We start from the raw sequence: 15,128 nt of genomic DNA, 5'->3' as shown, positions 1-15,128 counted from the left end.
AAGGAAGTCTAAACTACTTTTACCTTCAGAACTTCAGACACCTGCATGTTTTTGCAAATGGGAATAAAGCTGATTTCTTCCTAGGCTTTTTAGATAAGATTAAACATTTCAAATTAGCTGTGTGTTTTGTTTGTATTTGCTTTATCAGATGTCGAAGAAATGCCTTTTGGAAGTTTAATAAAAGTCTGTACTGAAGGGAAAAACACACCTAGTTTTAATTATTTTCAAGCCTCTTGTTAATCTGTTCTTTTACTGAAGTTCCCACTGGTTGTAATTTTTGTATAGCCTGCTTTGTTTGCTGTCCAAATGGGTTTCTCAAATGCAAGCCAAGTAAGGCTTATGAAGAGAAACCTGACTGACTTCACATTGTATACATTGTCAAGGGCAATTTTAATAGTCATTTGGCCTTTCCAAGAAATATTAGAAAAGGCAAATGTAGGACAAGGTTATTTTCTAATACCTTAAGTGATAAAAAACATTTTACAGAGCTTACCTTACCTACAGAACAAATTGGTTAGCTGTACTAGGAAACAAAGACTTTGTTTTTAAAAAATTTTTTAAAAAGTTCTTGTGTTACTCTGTCCTGGATGACACTTTAAGTCAACTTTTCAAATGTAGTACATTTCCTTCCCTTGGTTGTACCTTAGAATCTTTTGGCTATAAATGGGAGAGACACAGAATGGCCTCTTTACTTTGTAGAACACAAAAGGTTATACAACAAAGGTGAAGTACCTTAAAATCATATATGTTCTGCTTGGAATCTTCCATAAACTGTGTTTAGTCATTCATTCCTTTGTTTGGCCTCATCCATCTTTTAGACTGGCCTCAGCCACCGCTCCTGGAGCCATCTCAAGTAACTATATCAAGTTACGTCATAGGGTTTCCAAAAATTAGAATGCAGCAAAGTTCAGTAGCATTTCCCATTCAAGTAGCATGTTGGGTGGGTGGGTGGGTGGATGAGGGAGACTGTTGACAAATGCAGAAGCCTTGAAAACTCCAGTGCCCCTTTTCAGAAGTTGGACAACACTTCCCAAGCATCTCACTTTATTTCATAATTTTATAGTTAGATGACATTTGTAAGGAACATACTAGGAAGCTGCCATATACTGAGTCAGACTGTTGGTCCATCTAGCTAAGTACTGTCTACACCAGTGGTTCCCAAACCTTTCCCCCCATGGACTACTTGAAATTGCTGATAGTCTTGCAGGCCTGCTTAATGATTTTTCTGCCTGTTGTAGCAATGTAATGCACTGTGTTAGGCGCTGTATGATTTTTAATTGTATTTTTATTTCTTATATTGTATTTTATTGTATTACAATCTATGTTCCATGGAATTCAGATTTTTATACAATAAAATACAAAATAAGAAAAGACGTAAAATACAGTTAAAAATCAGTATAAATATTTAATACAGAGATGCCATTGACCACCTGAATGAAGCTCACAGACCTCTGGTGGTCCACAAACCACAGTTTGGGAAACCCTGGTCTACACTGACTGGTGATAGCTCTCTGAGATTTCAGACGGGTCTCTCCTAGCCCTACCAGGAGATGCCAGGGAATGTACCTGTGAACCCTCTGCATGCAAAGCAGATGCTCCACCATCGTAGCTAAATGTTTGTCATGTGATTACTACAACAATGCAGAGAGTTTTTTGCCTATAATATCTGGCATACCCCAGTCATACCAAATGCAAATAGTAAAACTCGCTATGTTTTGTAATTGGAACCTACAGATACCCATTTCCCTGCACAGTTGCAATTACCTCTGTGGTGAGTTTTAAACAGCTGCCCCACTGCAGTTTTTTTGTCTAACACTCTAAAAGTGAAGGTGTTATTTTCATGGAGACATTGAGATGTTTCATTTGCTGATACATATTTATATTTGCTGATTTTTCATTTCTGATCATCCTGTAATAAAGAATAGAGAAATCTCTTTCCGTGTTTCACCTGGTCATATGCATAATTTTGAAGAACAAAGCCAGCTGTGATACCCTTTAAAGCCACAGTGACATTAATAACTGAGAGACATTTGTAGCTATTCCTCTATATCAAGTTAAATGTGTTTGGACCAGAAATAATTACAGAGGAAGAAAAATGTTTATCTTGGTGCATAAATTATGCCTTAAAAATGCATGCCTGGTTTGTATTCCCATGTTATAAATTACAAGTCCTGTTCATCAGGGCCGGATTAAGCTGAGGAGAGCCCCTAGGCTGACTGGTGTTAAGGCCCCCCCATCCCCACGCTTCACATACCTTTCCGTTTTTTTTTTGTGGCACACGCAGGTTGACATCAATAAAGATGGTGGCCGAGGTTTCCCTAAGGAGCTGAAGCCTCTGCCGCCATCTTTATTGATGGCAAATCTGTGCGCTGCAAAAAACAACGGAAAGGTAGGTAAAGAGGGGGGATAGCGGGGGGATGGCGGTCCGCGGATGCTTCCCCTTTTTGGAAGTGTTATTGTTTACCATTGCTACTGCTATTGTTAGCTGATACAATCAAAATACAATTTGAATTTTATAGTTTTAAGGTTTGTGTATGCTGTCTCAGCTGCCTCAGGATAATGCTATTTAAAAATAAATAAATAACACTGCCTATGACAAATAAGTAGCAGACTTTAGCACTAGAGGATTCCTTTATTTTTTAAAATCCAAAATGGATAGCTTGTTAGAACCCAAAGAAATCCATCCTGTGTATGCTGGAGAGCTTTTATGAAAGCTATTCTTGTTCAGTAATGCATTTATGAATGCTGTTGGAAACAAGCCTCAATGGAGAGGGACCATAGCTCAGTGTAAAGCATATGTAGAACATCTCAGGTTGAATCCCTGGCACCTCTAGTTAAAAATATAAGATAAGTAATAAGGCCTGTGCCTAAGACCCTGGAGAGCTATTATTACATAGTGTAGCCTAAATGGACCGATGGTCTGACTCAGTGGCCTCATTTGCATGTCATAGTAAGTCAAACTGTGGCTTACAGTAAAAGAGCAAGCATGCTAGTACACAGGAAGAAAACCACAGCTGCTTTGCTTCTCTCCTACTTCTGCCATGCTCTTGGGAGCTAAGCCATGGTTTGGCTTAGGATTATGTTTGAACCCGGGTGTATAGCTTGTTTTCCCCAAACCAAGAACATATGGAGCAAGGCAGACCATAAGCCCAGGTTCGGATGTAACACAAACCACAGCTTAAGCTTCCAGTATTGCAGCAGGGCAGGGGTGAACAACTATTATTTTCTCCCCATGCACCAATGCTTTCTCATTCATGGTAAGCCATAGTTTTTATGGATGCATAAATGAGGAAAATAATTTAGAAAAGAATTATCTTTAACAAAATAGCAACCATTACCATATTGTTATTGTTAAATTTATATGATGATGGTTTATTTCTATCCCACCTTTTGGCCAAAGGCCCTCATATATCCCACCCTTCCTCCCGGTAGGAACCCAAGGCAGCAAACAAAAACACTAAAAACACTATAAAACATCATAAAAACAAACATTAAAATATATTAAAACAAAACATCTTTAAAAACATATTAAAACAAAATATCTTTTAAAATATCCTCTTGATCACCTTTAAAAATATAGGTTTTTAAAAAACCCTTTCGATCACCCTCCCTAAAAAGGGGGTATTTATGACTGGGCAGTAGTTGTCACAAACCAGTGGGTCCAGGGTGGGTTTTTCCAGGAGTGGTCAGATCACCGCCTTTTTCAGGGCAGCTGGAACTACTCCCTCCCACAACAACGCATTGACCACACCCTGGATCCTCTCAGTCAGACCCCCTCAGCAAGCTTTAATAAGCCAAGAAGGGCAAGGGTTGAGAGGATACATTGCTGGCCGCATTGTCACAAGCACTTTGTCCACGTCATCAGGCCTCATCAACTGAAAACTATCCCAAGAAGTTGCGGCAGATGTTGTACTAGACACCTCACTGGGGACTACAGTAGATGTGGATGGAGCATCAAGATTGCTATGGAGGTGTTGAGCTCCAGCTCTCCAGGAGGATCAGGGAGGGGAGTCGGTCGAGCCCCAGCTTCCCCAGATAGAGCAGGGGGAGAAATCAGAGGTAGATGAGGGGGGTGCAATCTTAAATAGGAAAGGTCTTCGCTCGTAATCTCTGACTCCTTCGCAGCCCCTCCCTCTGAAGTGCTTCTCCCAGCGTCTGGTGCGGGGCGAAAGGGTGTGTGCCTCCGCTGGCTTATCAGACAACACAGTCTTGAAAGGTGTCTGCTTGGCTTCAGGATGCGGGGAAATGCTTAACGTGCCATGAGGGGGGCTCAGGGGGGTGGGGTTGGCACGGGTGCCAAGACGTTCCCCAACGGTTCAGGGGGGCATCTGGAGGTTAAGCGCGGTCTTCTTCAGTGGGAGAACTGACCGTGGGAACTGGCACAGTGTCAAACACACCTCCCTCTTCCAGGAAAGTCTCAACACCCTCTGACTCTTCTCCCTGCCCTAACGGAGGAACGGAAGCTCATCCAGCTCCCCTCCTTGATCCTCCTGAGGGCACTGGGGCTCAACAACCATGAGGGAGGGGATGTAGTTGACAGTCTGCCAGTTCCCATGGACAGTTCTCTCCCCGAAGCAGACCTCACTCCACCTACAGACGCCCCAACAGAGACGTTGGGGGATGACCTGGCATGCGTGCCAACTCCATCCCCCCAGGACTCCCCACCTGGCACTTCAAATGCTTTCCCACCTCCTGAAGCCGAACCGGCACCTATCGAGCCTGTACTGTCAGATGAGCCGGCGGAGGCTTGCCCCCCCTCACCCCATGTGAGACGCCATGAGAAGTGGGTTGGCCAGAAGGTGGGACTTCACAGGAGTCAGAGATTACGAGCGAAGACCCTCCCTACTTAAGGTGGCACCCCCAACTTGGTTGCTGAGTCAACTTTCTTCACACGTTGCAGAGTATGCCTAGGTAGCTTAGTTAACATAGCTTTAATGTAACCATACTCTAATAAAACAGGAATTAATTCCAGTCTCACCTCCATCTACTGGGAACTCCTCCAGGGCATTCAGGAATCCAGTGGATTCCATTAGTCACCAGGGGCAGCCTATCTTAATCTGTCCACCATCCCTGCAGGTGAGCGGAGCTACAACTCCCATCAGCCCAATCCAGTGGCCATGCTGGCTGGGGCTGATGGGAGTTGTAGTTCAAAAAAGTAACTTTTCCAAGCTCTGGAGGAGCTGTAAGGCTAAACTTCACCAGGAAGTGGTCTGACCATGACAATGGGGTGACATCCACCCCCTATCTCCAGACCATCTGGCGCAAATTGGAACCACTCCCTCTATCTGGCGCAAATTGAGGGTGTGCCCTGCCCTGTGCGTCAGACTGGTGACAGCTTGAGACAGCTCCATGGTTGTTATGGAGGCCATGAAGTCTCAAGCCAGAACACTAGAGGCAGCCCCAGTATGGACGTTGAAATCACTCTTACTGGGCTCCTCCAATACAACAGCTGAGACATCCTCCTCCAGCTTGGTCAGAGAAGCTGCCGGGTAGCAGGGTGGATGGTACACCAGCAGCTACCCTAGTTTACTGTCTCCTTGGCCCGACGCCAGGAGCAGGCCCTCACAGCCAGCTCTAAGACAGAGTGGTTTCCTCGTGACAGAGATGAAAGTTCTGTAGACCACAGCAACCCCTCTCCCCTTTCCTGCAGCCTGTGCTGGTGTTGCATTGAGTATTCAGGGGGCAAAGATGGGTCAGATCAACTCCTCCCAGCTCACCTACACAGGCCTTGGTAAAGCACATCAAATCAGCACCCTCATCCATGATCAAATAATGGATGAGTGTGGTCTTATTGTGTACCGATCTGGCATTAAACAACAACACACACAGGGTACAGCAGATGAGCAATGAGGAACCCATCCATGGGAGGAGTGGGAATGAGGAACAAGGCATAGATAGCCTTGCCTTCAACTTCTGTGCTGGCTCACCACCTCCCCATGACTATACCTCACTCTACCCTTGACCATTGCAATTGGGGCTGCATCACCTATGTCCCTGCTTTCTAAGACTCCTCCTAAACATCTGATATGGACACAACAAGAGCCCACCAACAAAACCTACCCGAACCAGTTATCCCAGTAGGCCTCTGAGAGAATTGGGAACAGTCAGACCCACTCAATATCTTTCACATAGGGCACATCTACTCCCTCCATCTCACACCCAGGGAGGGCCAGCCTTCTGCCAGTTGCAGACTCTCACTCTGAAGGCATCTGGTGACTTTCTCCTATTATTCAGTTCACTGCACAGGCTGTCACCCTGCTCAGGAACTACACAATCGTCTTACTACCAATCTCTAGATTGGTTTACAAGAAAAATTGAAGGGGGTAGCACCCATTCCCTAAGGGGTCTCCAATGGATTACCTCCTTTGGTAGCAACCCCGCCAGCGGCAGACCCGCCACCCTAGGGAAGCTGGGCTTTTATGCCCCCGACCAAGCCAGGAGCTGATGCAAGAGGCTGTAAGATTGACTGCAGCCTCTCTCTGGATTCAGTGTCAGGCAGAGGGTCCCAGTCCTTGCAGCACTTACTAGGGACGTCAGCTGTCTCAAAAGACAGCAGCCCAGAGGAGCAAGCAAGTAAGCACCCAGATGTTCAAGTACTCACTCCCAGGGCAGGTCTTCTCCAGTCCCGAGTGCTGCAAAAATATTGCTAATTAAACAAGTCTGATTAATTTTCAGATTTGTATGGCTTATATTTAGTGGTGGTATTTACGAAGTCTGACTTGCTAAAAGAATTTATATACTGCCCTTTATCTATTCTGTTCTTCTGACCGGATGGTGGATGTTCAACCTGTCCTGGATGGGGTTGCACTCTCCCTGAAGGAGCAGGTTCGTAGCTTAGGGGTTCTCCTAGAACCATCTCTGTCACTTGAGGCTCAGGTAGCCTTGGTGACATGGAGTGCCTTCTACCAACTTTGGTTGGTGGCCCAGCTATCTGGACAGGGATAACCTGGATTCAGTTGTCCATGCTCTGGTAACCTCCAAGTTAGATTACTGCAATGCACTCTATGTGGGGCTGCCTTTGAAGACGGTTCAGAAACTGCAGCTTGTGCAAAATGCAGCAGCCAGATTAGTAACAGGGACCAGACGGTTCGAACATATAAAACCGATTCTGGCCCGCTTGCATTGGCTGCCTGTATGTTTCCGAGCTCGATTCAAGGTGCTGGTTTTAACCTGTAAAACCTTACATGGCTTAGGACCACAATACCTGATGGAATGCCTCTCCCGACACGAACCCACCCATACACTAGGCTCAACATCCAAGGCCCTCTTCTGAGTGCCTACTCGGAGGGAAGCTGGGAGTCTGGCAACAAGGGAGAGGGCCTTCTCGGTGGTGGTCTCCAAATCATGGAATGATGTGCGTGACGAGGAGCGCCTGGCGCCAACAGTTATCTTTTCAGCGCCAGGTCAAGACTTTCCTCTTCTCCCAGGCATTTTAGCATGTTTTTAAATTGTTTTTTTTAAAAAAAGTGTTTTTAAATTTGTGTATGTGTATACTTGTTTCAATGTTTTTAACTGTTGTAAACCGCCCAGAGAGCTTTGACTATGGGGCAGTATACACATGTAATAAATAATAATAATAATATTTAGATAGTCCAAAGAAAATTAATGCAGTAGAAAGGTAGATAAAATCCTTAAAAGCAAACTAAGATTTGTATAGATTAAAATATCTGAGTACATAAAAATGGGTTGGATCCAGACTTACTCAGAGTAGATCCATTGAAATCAGTGGAGCTTGATAGTTTAAATATGAGTGAGTCTGGATTCATCCCACTGTTTTGCCGGGCACCAACAAGATCATACTCTGCTCTTATTTCATCTACATATTATGACACCATTTTGAGAATAATGGTGAGATCCAAAGAACCCATTGTATAAGTGGAAATAATTTTAACTTAGGCACAGGTGGTGTCACTGATTTCTAATGATATGTGCTTCTAGAGGGTCCTCTAACTTTCTAGAGCAGCGTTTTTAGTGAGTACAGACCTCCCATCAGTGAGTGGAATGTTGCCCATGCTTTTCTGGGATCAAGCCATCATTTGCTCTGCCAGAGCAAATGCAGAAGAGTGCTTTGGAACTTGGGTATTCTAAAATAGGGACAGGTTTTAATATAAGGATTATTCAGTTGTAATCAAGGACATATGGAAACCCTTTTGACATACGATTATCTGGAAAATGAATATTGGATGAGAACATAGGCATATTACGAAGCCACGAGAGATTCCAACAAAGGAGGGGGAGTAACTTCTGTTCTTCCTGTTACCCATAGACCGATACCTATACTTATCTCTAAATGGATGCAGTGCCAAATTATGGCTCACTTCTATGAAAAAGTCACTGTGGATCAAATCCTATGAAACAGTCTGATCATAAATTCTAACAGCAAACTCAGTGCTACTCCTAATGTAGCCAAATTGGCAGTACCCATTCACAAGAAGAGTAGACCCAGAGGAACCCAGCATTTTGCAGAAGTACAAACATGTTTGGAGAAAGGCCCTAAACAGCCTAATTGAGCCTGGAATTGTGACTTTGGGAGCAGGGAATGGCAAACTGAGGGAGGGTAAATAGAATGGAGTATCCTGAAATAGGGCATGGTTGGTCAGCTGGAATCCTGAAAAGGAATACTCCATACTGAAACATTTTGTAGTTCCCATTGTATGTAATTACATGAAATGATTATTTATGATGTTGTGAATCTAAACAAAGTACAACAAGATACTAAAAATGATCCCACCTATCCCAGTAAAATTGTATGATGATTCATTTTGTTGTATTTCAACTATTCTGTCACTCTTTAATATTTTCAGGTTATCTTAACTATTCACATCCTTCTATATGAATTTGTACGGGTATGTGTTGTGGTTTTTAAAGTTCCCTCTGCTATAAAATTCTATTTTTCACTTCATTGTTGGTCTCTAAACCTTTTTTCACTTCCATATAGTTTTTTATTCTATTTATTACTACATTTATATCTCACCTTTCCTCCAAGGAGTTCAAGGCGGTGTACATGGTTCTCCTCCCTCTTCATTTTATCGTCACAATAACCTTGTGAGATAGATTAGGCTGAGAGACTGTGACTGGCCCAAGGTCACCCAACAAACTTCATGGCTGATGGAGGATTTGAACCCTCTGCCAAGTCCTAGTCCAACACTGTAACCACTACACCACACTGGCTCTCACTGGCTCTTTGGGAACAGGCTCCTTCTCCTTTTCCTTGGTACCTGCTACATAAAATCATTTGGATTAGGGCAGGCTATAAATCAAAATAATTAGACTGGATTCAAATTTGTGATTAGCGGAGTTCTACTCACATCAGAAAAAGGCAATACGCCATTTTTGCCAATTCCACCTTCTTGCTGCAATCCCTTGTGCCCCCTGAAAATCGGCTCTGAAGGGTTGGGAGACACTCTGGAGCAGCATGAGAGGTTGTGCGGGGGCTGTAGGCAGAACTAGGGAATCAGCAACAATGGCTTCATCAGGGAACCTCCACTTGATCTTGGCCCTTTCTATGAATGGAAGAAGCCCTTCTATTCTGTGGAACTGCAACTCTGTGTCCAACCACTTACATTCAAAAGGGATTAGTAATAAGTCATTATAATTGTGTATTCTTTGTTGTCATCTTTAGGAAAGATGTCCAGCGATCGTGCTTTTAGGAAACAGCAACAGCTCAACAATATGGTAGCTTTAGTGACAAAGCTGGCTAAGCCTGGAGATAAGATTGTGGATTTTTGCAGTGGTGGGGTAATGTATTTTATTTTATTTTATGTTTCATAAAGTGCAGCCTCAGTTGTTTTTCATCTTTATAAGGCCAATAGCACATGGCCAAAAGAGGCCAAAACTCTGGAATTTGATCTGCTTTCAGAGACTCTGTCAATATTTTGTTGGAATATTTTGTTGTGAAATGGATCAGCTGTGTGGGATTAAGGTTTATTTTCTGCATTTTCTTCTGGTTTGAACAGGGCCATGTTGGAATTGTTCTTGCTTACATACTTCCATCATGTCAGGTAAGGTTTCAGTAAAATGTAAATTCAAACTTTGATAACTGGAACATCATATATGCAATTAAATACAGACTGTTTGATTTAGGGAATTCCATCACTCTAGCATATTTTACAAACACCCACTTACATTTTTTCTGAGTAGGATAAAGTACTTAGTTTACCCATTCACTTATTATTCTAAGGTAAAGCACTGTTTCTCACTTCCAACAATCAAATAGTATGACTAAAGGCAACTTAAAAAATAAATAAAGATAGAATAGGGACATCCTCACATCAGCTTTCCAAACTCACATAGACACTCAAAACCTTTTGTGTTGAAGCCATTCTATTTTGTGTTTGTTTTTGTAAGGCACACACACACACACAAAGCAGCTCATGAGAACATAGACTTAATTCTCCCATTTCATGCAATAAAGCAAGATCCTATAAGTTGGTGTGGCTTATAAGAAGCAAAAATGGGTGGACTCACCCAGGAGGTGGGGTTTGTGGATTTCCTTAAGGGCCTCATACCTTTCCCCCCATCATTTGAGCACTGTGTTCTATATACAATTACAAAAATCATTGCACTTTAGGAAAAACAGTTGAACTGTATCCATGCAGAGGCCATGTTCAGATGATCAGATCTTGGCTTATTAAGCTGAGTTATGCACGGGCCTTTTGTCTGTGCACACATCCCCTTTGTGGAAAGCTGCAGTTAAACCAGAAAGTCTTTAATTAACCGTACTTTCCATTTTCATCCAAGTCAGGAAACTATAGTAATCATTTTAAAAATAAGCCAGTTATATCACAGTTTGAAGTTGATTCAAGATCCTGGCAAGTTCTGGTGCTGGTAATCATTTTAGATGAAATAAGAAACTATAGTTAGTGAGTTCCTAAGACAGGAAGTGAAAGGGCTCCATGAATGAGCAAAAGGCAGGAGATATGATTGCCTAAACTGTCCAGTGACTATTTGCTTAAAAGGACAAAAGAGCCAGGCAAGTTTTAATATTGTTGTTCATGCTATAAACCCATATCAGTTCAATTATAGGCAATTTGTGTGAGTGCCCTTATCTTAGGTCCAAAACAAAATATTTCATAAAGTAATCTCAAGCTGTTGTTACTTTGGAGTAGTATTGCATTTTGGCTAAGTTCCTTTACAAATAGCATCACTCCTTTTTTAGAGGTCAGTAACAGAGAAAACCGCCACTCTGTTTCACAAAAATAGTGAGCAATCCTGTCAGTTTTTTAAAAAAACTTAATTAGAAGTCATATCAGAAGCCCAGACCAGCAAATTATGTTTTTCGCATTCTTGTTGAATGCAGAGTCTTTATGTGAGAAATATTCTGATGCAGTTACTGGCCGATAAACTATAGAAGCAGGAGTTTTATACTTCTGTAAGGAGCAACATATCTCCATATTAAATCTCAAGGAGATTTTCTCTGGAAAATTTGAGTCAATCATGTTCAGGCCTACAAGTGAACCTGAAAATGTTGACCCTCTTCCAAACACTTGAAAAATGAACCAAATAGAGGTCTGTTCACAAATTCCTTTGGGAACTGCAACTTGCACAGTTCTGTAAAATTGTGTTAACCAGGCCCATTTGCGACATGTGTGCTTGGGGAAACTAGATGTGACCAACACCATGTGCACCATTCTCTGCTGCACAGCAGCAGTTGCATACCAAATGAGGCACGAGGTTCTGAGCACTGCCACAAGATACCTCATCCTTCTGTTTCGATGCTGGGAACCAGGCTGTCCCTTTCACTGGGACAGCAACAGTCATAGATATATTTCTGCAACAGTGTCAGGCTTTGAAGCCCCTATGATATATAGCAAGGCAGGGGGGTGGAGTGGAGGTTAGGACACCAGCAGTACTTTGCATTATACAGAAACCAGGCAGCATAATCTTTCACTAGGGAAACAGTGACGTTTGTTTGACATGCACTGAAGGATAAATTTCTTAATGACAGGACTGATGCATTTCTATTTCATAACACAAACTTACTTTTTCTGTGCAAGTGTTTCAACATGATCATGTGAAGGTTTTATTTTATTCAAACATTTACCATAACTGTGTTTTTTTGTGTGAAATGTAGATAGCATTGGTAGAAAATAAAGAGTTGTCATTGATACGTGCTAAAGAAAGAAGTGATGTGCTAGGATTAAACAACATTTGGTTCATCCAAGCAAATATGGACTATTTTAAAGGAACTTTTAATATTGGGGTAAGTGATTTTGAAATTATAAATTCAGACTTTGCTGTTAAGTTAAAAATTAAACACTGCTTTCATTGCATGTTTAATATTGTGAAAACTCAAAAATTATTTTTCCATAAAGCCTGTTAAAAGGAAATCAAAAGTTATAGTTTAGAGCTATTATTAGTTTGTTGACTCCTCACTGTTGTGCTCAGTATACAAAATAATGAATTCAACTTCCCATGCTGCCTTATAAGGCCTAATAAACACACAGGCTTAGAAAACAACTGAAGGTCATTAGTAATGAAATTGTCATATGGCAGAAGCAGGAGAGGTTTTTCTTGTTGTTGCAAGCGAACAGTAATAACACAATATTGAAGTTGGCTATTAGAAGTGTATGTTTAAAACCAGGACATAATTAGCCTTGTGAAATATCAGCTTCCAATAATTATTACATTACTCAACATGAAGAAGTCTGAAAGTGTCAGTAGAGATTATTTCTTAATAGTATGGTGACAGGAACAGTTGATCCAAATTCAGTTGATACAGAGCAAGGAGGAAAGATACTAAGAGCTTGTGCAGACATAAAGCAGCCTGGTCCTTGAACCCAGTTAAGGCTCTAGTTCCGGGGTGGTGAACCTTTTTAAGTCTGAGGGCCACGTTCCCTTCTGGGCAACCTTCCAGGGCCACATGTCAATTGCGGGCAGAGCCATAGGCAAAAGTGGTCAAAGCAATGCCTGTAAATGTTACATTTGTACAGTAGGCTACTTTATACACACACACACACACCACACACACACACACACACATCCGTAACTATCCTCCATCCAGGCAAGCAAGAGTCATTCTTAGAGTTCAATAACACATTCCAGCTGGGCAAAAACACTAATGAAAGGTGTGAAGCAAGACCAGTGAAGGTGTGGCCTGGGGAGAATCCCAAGGGCCAGAGACAGAGAGCACCACATGTGGCCCCTGGGCCTGAGCTTCCCCACCCCTGCTATCACACCTTGGGAGTAAGCCACATTGGAGCTTACTTTTGAGCAGTCACTATAAGGGATTACAGTGTAAAGCACTGAGAACATCTATGGCAGAGATGGGGATGTTCAGATGTTAGACTCCATCTCCCATTAGTCCCAGCCATCATGGTAAATGTTCAGAGATGATGGAAATTGTACTCTAGCAATATTTGAAGGGCCATGGTTTCCCATCCCTGGTGTATTTGGTTTCAGATCTTGGTTAAGTTCAAACCCTATTAAGCATTAGCTTATGATCAAAGCTATGGGGGAAGGACTAGACGAATTTGTGCTAGAGAAGGGAGAAACTAGAAGGAGATATTGGTAAATCATGCATATAAGGGCTGGGCTATCTTAAACATGCACTAGCCCTAAAAATTAACCAGTGTAAACAGGAGCCAACAGTGTAATCCTATGTATATGTCTACTCAGAAGTAAATCCGATTTATTAAGGGATCAGTCCTGAGTCATGGAAGCTGGTTTAAAGTATGCCATATCCACACTCTGTTTAGAGTTGGGCTACTGCCAGCTGAGCTAGCCCAAGCCTAGTAGAGGGAAAACAAGCCTGTAAAATATGGTTTGACTTACACTGGTATAAATTCAGCCAGGTTTCCAGGTCATGTGACTGAGATGAACAGAGCTAGGATCCAGTGTAAGCTCCCCCCCTGCCTGTACCACTCTCCCAAAATGCCCATTTTGGGGGAGTTAACACCACCTTAAATTATGCCAAGCTTGAGCCGCCTGAGCCCCGGCGGAGCTGGGATGGGCAAATTATGCCGGCATAGTCTAGCTAAGCTGGGACCCCGTTGGCTCAGCCACAGATCCATCAGATCCTAACGTGCTCATCCCAGCAGATTTAGGGTTAGGATTGTGACTTGTAAATCATTGAGCAGCTGAAGAGAAAATTAATGATTCACCAGTTAGGACAGAGATGACTGTGTCCTAAAGACTGGAATAGAAAACACAAACCAATACAGAGGATGAAGCATTACCAGAAACTAAACATAGAATTGGAGAGAGAATGTTTGTAAATTTAGTTAGTTGCACTTATTAGCCGATGATAATATTAATTGATTAATATTAATCAAACTATGCATTAAAATTGCCCATAAAGGTTCATAAGTAAAAGAATATTCCAGTATTGCCTGGAAAAAAGTTGCCTGTAACATACCACCCAAGCAACTTCATTATATACAGTCATGTTTGAGTTGGAAGTGACTTGGGGGTTGGGGGGGGAGTTGAAATAATTATTGGAAAAAATCCACGAGACACTCATGTGACATCATGTCATTGTATTCATACTTTGAATATTGCCATGGAAGAAATATTTATTTAAAGTTTTTGCAGATAAATTTGTTGTAATGTAATCTGTAAACTAGCATAGCAATGCAGCAGAATCTAGACTACCTGCTAGGCTTTATTTTTTAAAAAATACACAGTATCTTGAGTTCATCAACCAAACCCAAACATTCTTTAAGCACTATGTAGTTATCTTGTTTATCTAAATATCTGACTGAAGCTGTCATTTCAGGTGACAGAGTGAACCTGGCAGGAAACATTTCAGCTTGTTTTAAGACATGTGCCAGAATACTGTCAAATTTCAGCTATCTCCATGTTCAGCATAATCAGCCATGATTCATTTTGGAGCTGTATGAATGAAATGCATTTGGAATACTGGAATATTCTTTTACTTATGAACCTTTATGGGCAATTTTAATGCATAGTTTGATTAATCTCTCAAGTCTTCAGTTTTTGTTCTTATCTGGAAAACGAATGGCATCTGGCCCTATATGGTAATTAGAACTGTCAAAGAATGTTGGGTTTATACCTTTATGTGCCCTGCCAGATTTTAACTTTATAATGCTATTGCACTTTATATGCTATAATGCTATTTAGAATTAGTATCATATTTTATATCTACTGTCAAATGTGAGTATATTTTC

General features: G+C 41.8%; 1 protein-coding gene across 2 annotated transcripts in view; it reads left to right on the top strand.

Annotated features, from left to right (window-relative positions):
* The window catches only part of GSTCD (glutathione S-transferase C-terminal domain containing), an 88,759-nt gene that overhangs the window by 58,473 nt on the left and 15,158 nt on the right, over window positions 1-15,128 (top strand). For both annotated transcript variants that reach the window (XM_061585485.1, XM_061585483.1), the window contains 3 exons: window positions 9,623-9,738; window positions 9,957-10,001; window positions 12,074-12,202. In XM_061585485.1, the coding sequence (XP_061441469.1) occupies window positions 9,623-9,738; window positions 9,957-10,001; window positions 12,074-12,202 (290 nt within the window). The remainder of the gene's footprint in view (window positions 1-9,622; window positions 9,739-9,956; window positions 10,002-12,073; window positions 12,203-15,128) is intronic.

Source organism: Rhineura floridana, chromosome 9 (assembly GCF_030035675.1).
Source record: "Rhineura floridana isolate rRhiFlo1 chromosome 9, rRhiFlo1.hap2, whole genome shotgun sequence".
Classification (NCBI taxonomy): domain Eukaryota; kingdom Metazoa; phylum Chordata; class Lepidosauria; order Squamata; family Rhineuridae; genus Rhineura; species Rhineura floridana.
The sequence above is the reverse complement of the archived record's forward strand: the minus strand, read 5'-3'. Positions and strand labels throughout refer to the sequence as shown.